General features: G+C 30.9%; 1 protein-coding gene across 1 annotated transcript; it reads right to left on the bottom strand.

The window, feature by feature from the left end:
• Nucleotides 1-256: 256 nt before the first annotated feature.
• LOC136227806 (putative germin-like protein 2-2) lies at nt 257-1966 on the bottom strand. Its single transcript, XM_066016560.1, has 2 exons — nt 1826-1966; nt 257-817 (listed from the first exon to the last, which is right to left on the bottom strand). Exons 1-2 carry the CDS (start codon nt 1944-1946, stop codon nt 282-284), a joined length of 657 nt encoding a protein of 218 aa, XP_065872632.1. The 5' UTR covers nt 1947-1966; the 3' UTR covers nt 257-281.
• Nucleotides 1967-12351: the final 10385 nt, after the last annotated feature.

Genomic DNA, 12351 nt, shown 5'->3' on the forward strand with positions numbered 1-12351 from the left:
GTGAATATATTACTTATGCACATTATAATTTGCTTGTTTGAGTTATTTTAATATTATTATTGTTTAAATGTTATTATTGGCATATTTTAAAAATATACGTCATAAATATACATGTTTCCTATATTAAAATCATTTTATATTATTATCTTACATAGTATAATACATTTTTTAATTATATTTATATAATAATTTGTTTATTAAAATAAAAGAAAATACAAAATATAAATTCGATTAATCACCGATTGATATTCGGGAAAGAGGAGAATAATAAGGTAAGTAGTCTAAAACTTTTTCTTGACTTGATCAATGACATTGGAATCAACTTGGTAAACTTTTCCAAGCATATCACTAGGTATTGTAGGAGTACTATTAAAGACTGCACTATGCATCCAAACGACGCCTGCATTTTGGCTACTCTGTGCACCAATTGCAATAGCCTTACCAGAACCAGTGTTTCTCTGGTAGTGAACAAGACCCATCGGAAACACAAAAACATCACCCGGATTTAGAACTTTACTAAAAAGCCGATACTCTGGTGCTGACGTCACAAAACCTACGTCCATTGTACCTTCAATAACTGCTATCATTTCGCTACCACGTGGATGAATGTGTGGAGGATTTACACCATTTGGTGCTAAATCTATCCGAACCATTGATAGACCAAGTGTGTTTAACCCCGGTATTTGCTTGGCTGATGCTGACTTCACCTTTGAACCTACTGGATTATTTACATCGCCTTCCTTTTCGAACCCAGTCATGAAGAAATCATTTGCTTCTACTGCCTTCGGATCCTTGCATGTGAATCCATCCACGTGCACTGCCATGTCAAGTTCTAAATTATTAATTACAAAATAATCAAATGATTAATGGACCAAAACAAGCGGCGGAACCAAAAAATTTACATCCGAGGAGCTAATTTTAGCCTTACGGTCAGTGTTGGTGTCAACTTTATGGAGTTGAGGGGATTTTCTAATGTCCAGCCCGTCACTGCTAATGTCCAACACCCTAAAACTTCGTCGTTTTGGTGTACTGGAAGCTAAAAAATTAAAAGTTTTCAGGCTAAAAAAGTAGCTTTAATGTTTTATAAGTCTAACACTAATTTCTTAAAAATAAACAACTTTTATTTTTTATTCTTAGTTATGAATTTCTTGAATTTTCATAAACTATAATTTAATTCAATAATTAAGCTATTCTAGTCTCCAAATTAAAAATTTGATTTTGGAAAAAAAATTAGTTCAAAAGGATTAAAAAGATAAATAGTGCATAAAAAGTAATTAATATTACTTATTAAGGATAATTCTAAAATACATAGATAATTCCCATATTTATTATCTGGATAATTTTAGAATTATTCTTAACAATAATAACATAGTTATTTAAGAAAGAAAATTCAAATGAATAAGAGTAAAAAAAAACTTCATAACAATTAAACTTATTACTTTTTACATTAAAATATATATCTTAAATGAACTTAAACATTTTATAATATTAATATAATACTATAAATATACATCTAAGGGGACTATCAGGTGTCAAAACCATTGCTATTTAGAGGTGGAGCCGATGGTCGGGGACCGAGCTTCCTAGACTTTAGGCTAGATCCATCCCTTGACTAAAATAGGTCAAAGTTTATATATTAGGTGCAATAGATCTAGATGGTATGAATATTATCATTCTTGATCCTTATTTACCAGATTAAGATTTCAGATCACATCAAAAGTTCAAATCATGTCAAGAATTCAAAATGGGTAAAAGTCGTACATGCTTCAATTTCAATGAACATATTTTCGTGTTAGCGATTTTTAAGAGTAGAAATATATATTACCTTTATCGGCAGTATTGGCGACACAGAAATCTTGAAGAAGGTCGCTAAATGGTGATACGAAAGGAAGGTACAAAGTTAAAGCAATAACCCCAAATAATGCAACAGCTTGTTTGGAAGCCATAATTTTAGAATTAAACTTCTAATTTGTGTATTAAGAGAGACAAGATGATATTATATATTTATATATATATATATAATTTTTTTTTTGTCTAAACCAAATTAAGGATCAGATCAAATACTGAATAATAGGAAATTACTTATAATTGGTTTCTTTTTCATTGTCTTACTTGGTCCAGCTGTATTTAAGGATATATGAGGCTAATAATTTTACAGTTACATCTTAAAATTTACTCTAATAATTTTGAATTTACCTTATCCATTAGTTTTTTTTAAAGAAAAAAAAAATCATTATACATATAAATATAGGTAATTTTTTGTTTAGTTATTAACAATAAATAAACTAGATAAAAACAACTAATAATAATAATAAACAAATAAATAAATGAAGTATTTTTTTAATGTTCTTAAGAAAATCAGCATAGTCAACTTTTGTTACTTTTGTTTCAAGTGAAGAAAGATAGTTGTTTTATTCGTATAGAAAAAATAGTACATTTTGATATAAATAATAAAAAAAATACAATTCAAATTGTGATAGAGAAATAATAAACAGTGCTTGGAATTATTTTTGATAATGACGGAAAACACACTCCAGCTAAAATCGACTTCAGAGTTATTTTATCCAAAAATGAGTTCATGATCTTTCAATGAGTTAGATCTATGTGATAGGAATGGGCACGAATCCTAGAAATACTAGGTTGAACTCATTATCTGAGAAGAAAAACAAAATTGGAATAAAATTTTGATTAATTTTGACCAAATTCGACTAGTTAGGCCTAAAAAAATCAACAGTTTGGTCCGATTTTGAATTCTTTTCCTCAGATATTCGATTTTATATAGCATATTTAAGATCCATGTGTACCCTTATGTGATAGTAGACAAAACTTGTATGCCTTTCTATGAAGCAAAACGTGATAAAAACACATTTAAAAAGACAGATCATGGCCACATATATAGAGAAAAATATGAGACAAAATAAACAATTGAAAGAGTAGAAACTATTAAAACCACATAGTAGAAGATCAATCACAAATTTTATTTGACGAAGAAAAAGAAAATCCGAATTTGGATAAGAATTTAGAGTTTTTTCTATCAGCATATTGAACTTTGTTACTTTTATCTGATTAAATTTAATTTGCATATTATTTTATGTGAACTATACTTATATACTTATATAATTTATGTAATATTATATTTTACTTGTTGGTGTTAGACGAATTCCGCAAGTGCAAGGTTCCGTTTGTAGTAATAATAAGATATCGTTTCCACAGAGAATGCTTGATTAACTACTATAACGAATTTAATTTATAAATTCGTTTTCTCTTGGTTATAGAGAATAAATAATTTGATTTGAAATTAGTTTTGTTTAAAATAATGAAAATAATACTTAAATTATATTTCTTTGAGTTTCTATTTCGTGCATAGCCCGGGATACATATAAGTTTAAACCTGAAAACACTTTCCAAACTTACTGCAGTTGTATCAGATAAGAGTATTTAATCCAATCTCTTGATCCACGATTAAATAACTTGGATGTTTTTAGATCGATAATCCTAATTCCTCGACCTATCGTAGTGAATTAGAATTAAGAATTAAAATCGAAACAAGTGAATTATGTGATACAGTTATCCTTTTATGAACTGAATCTCTTCTAACTTCATAAAATGATAACTATTCCTATGTATTGCTTAAATGGATTTCCCTAGAATATTCATAAAAGCAGTGATAGAATCTGATGATGAACAAAGAATAATTTGCATTAGATTGAATTGTGATTTTGATAAACAAGTGTTTGATAGAGTTAATGATTTATCAAAAGTAAAGAATACAGAGAATAAAGACTATAACGGATGATAGTATAGCGGTTGTGAATCCTTTTACTGTCTCTGTAAGGTTTGTCAGGCCTTTGAGAGTCTTCTTCTTTTGTATCTCGTATCTTGTATCTCGAGGAAGTGTATCTCTCGATCTTGCTTCCTTCAATGCTGGAGATAGAAGCTTAGAAAACTATAGAATCTTTCTTGCTTCTTATCTTGTATAGTATACTTTTTGTAACTATCTCTGTATTATTCTTCTCTTTTTCTGTATGTTGAATGGAAAGAGGAGTATCCTTCTTATAGTCGATGAAGGATCATGTCTCTTCAAGATGATAACTCTTCAAGTGTTGTTATGGAGAGTCGTAGCCCGTGGTGAAGAAGAATGATGATTCAGGATGAAAGAGATGCAATTGAACTGAAGAATCATGCCTTTTTGCAGTGAAGACGTCGGTCACGAACTAGACAAGGGTGTCACATTCGTGACTTTTCTTTGTCATGCAAAGTTGGTGAAATCGTATGTCACGATTGCGACATAGGTCATGATCGCGACAGATGATCTTCTTTCAATGGCTGATTTCGGGCATGATCACGAACGGGACAGTGGTGTCACGATCGTGACAGATGTTTTTGCCCTAATTTGGCTCTTTTCTTCTGTCTTTGGTCTGTTCCTTGCTGATATTCCTTCATATTGAGCTTTTATGTATTTCAAACCTATCTCCATAGAAATCATGAACAAACAAGTAAAATCTTTCCAAAATCTATCCTGAACTAAACTAAATGCATTAATATAAATATGAATATGCATGCATAAATACGTAAATTAAGGACTTATCAGTTGGGATCTGGATTGGTTCAAGGACCGTATTGGTAAGTCAATCCCATCTTGTGAGGCACTCGGGATTCCTCCAACCAACTTATTGAAAGATGTACAATACCAAAAACAAAAGCTTATTAATTTAGGGTTTGTTTATTTCATATGTTGTTGTTTGTTGTATGTTGTTTATTGTTCGTTGCTTGATTATTAGTGTTTTGTAAAATTCTAATTGTATATTGATGTTAGTATGTAAAATAACTAATGTGGACATGTTTTAAATCAATTAATAAATTAATATACAAATTCAATTCTAAATTTAATAAAATAATTTAAATTATTAAAAAAAAATATATAAAAATTTATGAATAACTTTATTTTTTTCATAAACATCTATATAGTGAAATTTAAACTGCTATAAAAAATGGTATAGTATTTATTCATTTTGAAGATTAATTTTTATCTCTAAATAGTCTAGAAGCAATCTTATCTCTTAAATCATTCATTTGAGTTGCTTCAGTTTTCTTATGTTTTTTATCTGCATCAATATCGTCCGAATTACTCAATAAGTCATACAGCACAAAATCAGGATCTATATATAAACATTAAATCCTGGATCTACTAATGCAATTCTTTGAATATAATTATGTAGTGTCATTGAAGCAATCATAATATCTCTATGTGTAGAAAATGGGTACGGAGGCATCGCTCGTAAAATTCTCCACCTGGACTTCTAAAATACCAAAAGTTTGTTCAATACATCTAAAAGATGAATGTCAATAATTAAAAGTCTCTTTATACCCTCTTGGTCGACCGCCACGTTGAAAATGATATCATGTTCCCTTATATAGTGCAAAATATCCTCAGGGGCGGAGCCAGGGGGTGGAAAGGATCGGTCGACCCTTCGACCCCGTTGAAAAACCCCAAGAATGGGGTTTTCCACCCTAGCTTCACTAGAGGCCGCCATGGCTAGAGACCCTGGCGGATGAAGAAGAAGACTATGTCTTTTTCTTTATCGCATCTGATAACAGATGGAAAGGAGAATTTCGCCCTTTCCTTCTGTTACTTTTTTTGAACCTAAAATACACAAAACGATGTCGTTTTATGCCTCATTTGTTCTTTAGTAAAACGATGATCTTTCCATAATTTCCGATGGATTTTCATTCAATCCCATTTATGCCTCATTCGTTCTTTAGTAAATCAGTGATCCATGGTCTTCATTTGATTTCCTACCCACGACCATCCGTTGTTACCATATCCCCTCCATTTCGTTTACAAAGAGTAGTGCCTCAGACACATATATGAAGAAACACATTAAATTCTATATCATCTCATTTCTTTCTTAGAGAAGTTTCATTTTTTTTACTCATGTTACTACTTATGAATTAAAATAATAATATAGACATGCATGTTAGAAACGTAAAATGCAACTCTACAAGTGATCATGTAAAGGAAACATATTTTAATTTAAATCTAGAAAGATATGGACTCTAAAATAAGTGTTAGAGCAAATTCATTTAAACTATTTGAATGGTTATTCTACACTATATATAGCATTATCTACCTAAAATTCAAGTACTTCAACATCTTATTTAAAGAGAATAAAAAGGATAATACATGTCTTCGAAGATAATGTTGCTACCATGAGGAAGAAAAAACACCAAAGCTAAAGCGTGGAACTATAATAGAATATGTTAAGGATTAATGTATTGTAATTATTAAGAGAATATACAAAATCATGATTTATTACAAACTATTTTTGGTTTTAAGATAGTCAACTCATTAGTCCAGCTCAGATAGTCTTAAAAAAAGAATAAAAAATAGGGATAATTTTAAATTAAACCCTATGGTTTCACAATTTTTCAAATTGGTATATGTGGTTATTTCATTAGAATGTCTGCAATTTGTTAAGCCCAAAATATACCTAAAATATCATCAATAATTACATCAGTTTTACTATGAATTCGTGCTGTTTATATCTATTTAGAGTAATTTTACGTTCGAATATGTTTCTTTCATGCCAGGTACCTAAATATTTGGTAAAATCCAAATAGGAACTAAAAGAGGTCAAAAATGAAGGAAAACCATAAATTAGGAGCCAAAAGATGAAGAAATCAGCACACCGATACGAGGAAGACAAGAACGAAGTCAGAAATGGGAGAAAACTTCATATTCTCAGTTGAGAATCCATATTTTCGATAGAGAATTATGAGTCGCGACCGAGAATCCCAAATTCTCGGTCGCGACACGCTAAAGTCCAGCGCCTCTCTCCTTCGTTTCGAATACCAAAAAGTACTTCCTCATTCGGCCGAGAATTAATTATTCTTGGTAAGATCAGCAACCTTTGCAGCACTAAATTCACATGTTTAAAATTCCAAGAAACGCATTCGTTCGGGTGGATAGAAACGTCTCTTCGCAGCGGACACGACTCTCCATAACAGACACGACACTTCAAGCATGACTCTTCAACATCTATAAATAAAGCGTTGATTCAAAGTTGAAATATGTAGAGAGTTCGATTTGTAAGATTAGTGCAGAGTTTATGCAGAAACTCTGACTCAGAAATGAGTCAGAGATTAGAGTTCGATTTTGTAAAAGGCAACTTGCCGTACACAAGTTGTTTATCAAATAATTACAAACACAGTAGCATTTAGATTTAGATTAAGATTTGTTTATATTAGTTTACATTTTGATAGTAGAAGGAACCGTCACTATTCCGAAGATTCAGCGAGAAGATTAAGTAGAGGATTCACCCCAGGAGCCTGACAAACTGTAAACGAGGTTCAAGGAAGGATTGACAACCCGTTCGCTTGAAAGTCGTCGAAAGCTTCCATGCTTATTGTTCTCTATAAACTTGTATCAAATCCATACTTCATCTAATAAAGTTTATTCAATTCAATCGATGTTTATGTAGCACTTATGGTAATTGATCCGAAGTGAGTTCTGGTGTTTTCATGAAAATGTAGTTGAATTCAAAATTTTTACAAGGAAACTTTATTGAACACTTAGACAAATTGATATCTTGAAAAAGTATTAATTTGGTTAAGGAAGCAATCTAAACCAGTTAGGAGGATTGTTGCGTTCAAAGCCTTTTAGTTGAATGAGTTCACGTTATTACATTTATATAATTTATATACAAAGTTTAAAGTTGTTTTCTTTGCTTAATGCAAACGAATACATTTATTCCCTTTTCTAAAGCACTAAACGTTTCTATCTTGTAAATTCATACTCAAAACAGAATTGATTTCTAACATTCTACATACTCTAATCTAATTCTTATTCCATCAATTTCAAAACCAAATCCAATTAAACGATTTTCCATATTATAAACCTCAAACGTGAATCAAACTGAATTAAAATAAGTTTTCATTAAAAAAAACGTTCCCTGTGGGATCGATATCTTTTTTTTACTACAAGCGAAACAGTGCACTTGCGGAAATCGCTCAACAAGTTTTTGGCGCCGTTGCTGGGGAACGCCAAATTTTTAACAAAAATTTATATTTTTTTCGTGTTTTATTCCGAACCTTGGTTTATAATTTATTTATTTATTTTCTAGTTTTATTTTATTTATTGAGGATGGTCACTAGGACTAAATCCTCGTTGTTATTTAACATTTGCAATTAGATATTTGCAGATAAAAAAAATCCAAGTTTTTCCAAAGATAAACTGGAGATTTGATCATCAATATAAATTCACAGAATGAGTCTACAGAAAAGAAATCCAGTATACAGATACATCAGAAGTGAGAGGAAATTTTTGAACCAGTATGTCAGACGTGACAGATGATTTTCCCAGAAAAATTTACTTTTTTTCCAAACACCTTTAACCCTTTTCTATAAACTTAACCCTTCACCAAAACATCATTTCTCTTTGTAAAAAAATTATTCAATTCCTACGTTACACCCAAATAATTTCTTTTCTTTTATCATATCATTTCCTTAAACACCTATATTTATCTCTCCAAGAAATAGCCGATCAACTTTTCTCAGACAGATATATTAGAAAGTAGGAATAAGGAATACAGTCCTTGAAATTATCTTATCCCCCAGGAAGGAATTGTCGACTTTTACCATAGTTTCAACAGTTTCAGTTCATGCACGTAGTTCTTGTTCATGCGCAGAACTAGAGGTTCGGGCATTTAACCGAAATCATTAGATCCTTAAATTGAGAAACGCTAAAAAGACAGCGCTTAAAAAAAATAAAAAAAAGAGAAAAAAAATATAATAATAATTTCAAAATGTGGGATAGAGTTCTACTTTCTTTTATTCCCACTTGAAATTATTCTCAGGTAAGTTAAATGGACAGGACCATTATTTAAAACCGGTCTAGGTAATTGATTATGTCCATGATTTTGATTCTCCTTGACAATTTTTAAGGATTATCACATTTTTTTAGTTTTTAGTATTTCATATTTTAATTTTTACATTTTATTTTAGTTTAATTTTTATATTTATCTTTAGTTTAGCAATAATGATTAGATTAGAAATAAAAAAAAATTCATTGAAAGATATTGAAAATATGCTATGTATCTTAAATATTTGTACTTAATGAGGAAAGTGTCTTTAGATTTAAAAAAAAATTCAATTGAATTAAAATCACACATAATTTAAGTTTCTGATTGTATAGAGATTTTTAAACAAATCTCTACAGTGATTTTTATTTGAAGTTTTATAAATTTCTGAACTTACTGAGAATTTTTTATTTTCAACTAAGATTTTTGACTTTCTATGCCTTATAAATTTCTGAACTTACTGAAAATTTTAATTCTCAACTGAGATTTTAAAATTCTCTATAGACTTAGGGAGGACTAATGCAAAGAGTTCCTTGCCAAGGGGCAAAACGTGTCACGTTCGATACTCCAAATTTCTCGATCATGACACGTATATTTTGAAAAAAGAAAAATAATAAATATTTAATAAAATATATATTAAATAATTTTTCTCTCTATATATTTAATTTCTAATTTTAGATTTTATTCACCAAGAGGCACAAACGTCACTTCTTCATTTTTTCATAAGTCATGATTTTTGGTTTGAAACCAACAATTTATTTAACTTGACATATTTTCAACGTTACAATTTTTTATTCTAAAATTTTTTAGTTTTTAGGTTAGTGTATATATGAAGTTTAAAATCAATAAGAATTTATTTCAGTCCTATTTTTAATTAGTTTTCAAGAAATTAATGTGTATATGAATCCCATGAATCTCAGTTGAGATTTCCGGATTCTCAGTTGAGAATCAGTAATCTCAGTTTGTCTCAAGAATGTAGCTAAATTTTCTGAACTTACCGAGAATGTGAATTCTCAGTTGAGAATTCAGGATTCCAAAATTTCAAAGGAAAGAAAGAGAAAAAAAAAAATTCTGAACTTGCCGAGAATTGATATTCTCGGCCGAGATCATCAAAACTTGGGTTTCGCTGTGTGATTTCTTGATGGAAATCAGCGTGTCGGGACCGAGAATTACCATTCTCGGTCGCGACACGGGCGTATATCAGACCTGTATCTCTTCTTTCTTCTTCAGTTCATGCACCATTGCTGAATATTTCAAAAAATTAAGATTCTTCATGTTCAAATGGTGTGAATTTGCACCTTTTCGCCACCAACAGACACTTTAATTCATCCTAACATCATTATAAATAATTAGAGAAGATCAGACTTCAATACTTTTCATCTCTTTCAGACAAATTCTGATATTCTTCTCCAATTATTCAAACCTTTCAAAAAGTTCCAGAGACTTTTTCCTTTTCTCAAAAGCATGATTTCCAAGCATAAATCTTCCAAGAAGATTACTGATGCACGCCATATAAGTTGGCCTATGAGTTCTTTCTGTGGAAGAAAGACGAATCTTCGTGCAAGCGAAGATTGATCGTTATCGGGCTATGCAAATCCCAATTCATCGGGATGAGATTTTAGTTTAGGTTGATTTGTTTTGTTTAATTTTAATCTGTTTGTTTTGTTTTTGTATATAGGTTTGTTTTTTATTTTCCTTGTATATTAGTTCTAGTCAATTTTTGTAAAAATATACACCATTGTCAATGAATCTGTAGATATACATTAAATGCTAATACGTTATAATTATTAATAACTATTGAACAAGTTCATGAACATTCATTTTATATGATCATTCTAAGTTTTGTTCTGTACTTATGTTTTTCAATTTTGATAACATATCAACTTGATTCTTTGGTTATTTTTTTATTAGTATATGTTAACTATGCAAATTATTTGAATGATTCTATATATATGTTAATATGGAACAGTATCACCTTCACCATGAATTTGTCTATAATAATAAAATGCATATGTCAATAATTTAATTAATCTGTATCAGTTTCAATGCTTAAATTTTAGGGTTAATTACAAAAAACTACCATGTGGTTTCGCCGATTTGCGATGTGGTACCTGTGGTATTTTTTGTTACAAATAGGTACTCGTGGTTGACACCGTTACGAAAATCGTGGAAACGGCAGATTTGCCGTCAGGGGCGATGATGTGGCCGAGGGTATTTGCGCCATTAAGAAAAATTGACGATATAAAAGACCAAAAATCAAAATTAAAATCCCAAATTCATTAAATCCCCAAAATCCATTCGAAACCTAATTCCCGATTCTAGCAAATCCCCAAAATCCTTAAACCTAAATCGATAATCGCAGCTATAATTCTTCAATTTCGTTCGCAGGAAGAAAAATCGACCCTCAAAAGTTGCAGAAAAATCGATAATCGCAGCTATAATTCTTCAATTTCGTTCGCCATGAGCTCATCGTCTTCTTCGTCGAGCTTAAACACACGAAACACATACTGGAATGGAGTTCACTGTTTTTACGAGCATAGAGCTCGGAGAAGAACGGCTTGGTCTTTGATTAACATGGGTCGGAGGTACATAGGTTGTTCTAGATACCCCAATGAAGATGTGTGTCGTTTTTTCGACTGGATTGATCCACTTGTATGTGCTAGAGGAAGAGACGTTATGAAAGAGATGAAACTGACAATCAACAAGTTCGAGGATGAAATCGAGCAATGCCATGGTCGTGAGGTTGAACTGCAAAATGAAATTAGTAAATTAGCAGAGAAGAATAGGGAGTTGAGGAGCTTAATGCTTGCAAAAATGCAGAAATCGTCTACTTGCAAGGCATGTTAGACCAGTACAAGAACACAAAATACCATTTCTCAAAGGCTTGGGTAGTAGTTGTGATCTTGTGTTTCGTTGCTTTCTTGTGGTTTAGTTTCACAAATGTTAGGGAAAATGATGAGCTAGCCAAGATTGGCATCATGCCTTGATGTAACTGTTGTTTGAATGAATGAAAATGGGTTTTTTTGTGTTCATTGTGTGCTAATTGTCACTTTCAATTGTTGTTTCAATACGATAAACTAGAGATGTAATTGTTGTTTGAATATTGTTTTGAGTTAATTGTCACTCATAAGTTTGTGGTAGTTGTGAAGTAGTTTATGTATTAGTTTGTGCCCTGTAATTGACACAGATGTAATTGTAAATCTGAAGAAGATCTGTAAACCACAGATGTAATACAAAAAGTCAATAATATGTGTAACCCATTTTGTCATTCATGGACCTGATAAATACACAAAGATCTTGTCCAAAATACACAAAAATATGTCCAACTCTGCAGGACACAAAAACCTATTACCCATATACATGACACAAAAACATGTCAAAATTTGACAATCACAAAAACATGTCCAAATTTGACATTCACAAAAACATGTCCTAGCCTTCACAATCACAAAAACATGTTCACCATTTACATCAACCCAATACTTGTGAAACA

Source organism: Euphorbia lathyris, chromosome 4 (genome assembly GCF_963576675.1).
Source record: "Euphorbia lathyris chromosome 4, ddEupLath1.1, whole genome shotgun sequence".
NCBI classification, from domain to species: Eukaryota; Viridiplantae; Streptophyta; class Magnoliopsida; order Malpighiales; family Euphorbiaceae; genus Euphorbia; species Euphorbia lathyris.

Excerpts from the sequence above, each read along its gene's own strand:
- LOC136227806 (XM_066016560.1), bottom strand. The coding sequence starts at position 1,946 with ATGGCTTCCAAACAAGCTGTTGCATTATTTGGGGTTATTGCTTTAACT. Across the intron at positions 818-1,825 it reads CGCCAATACTGCCGATAAAG|TGCACGTGGATGGATTCACA; the intron begins GTAATATATATT and ends TTGACATGGCAG.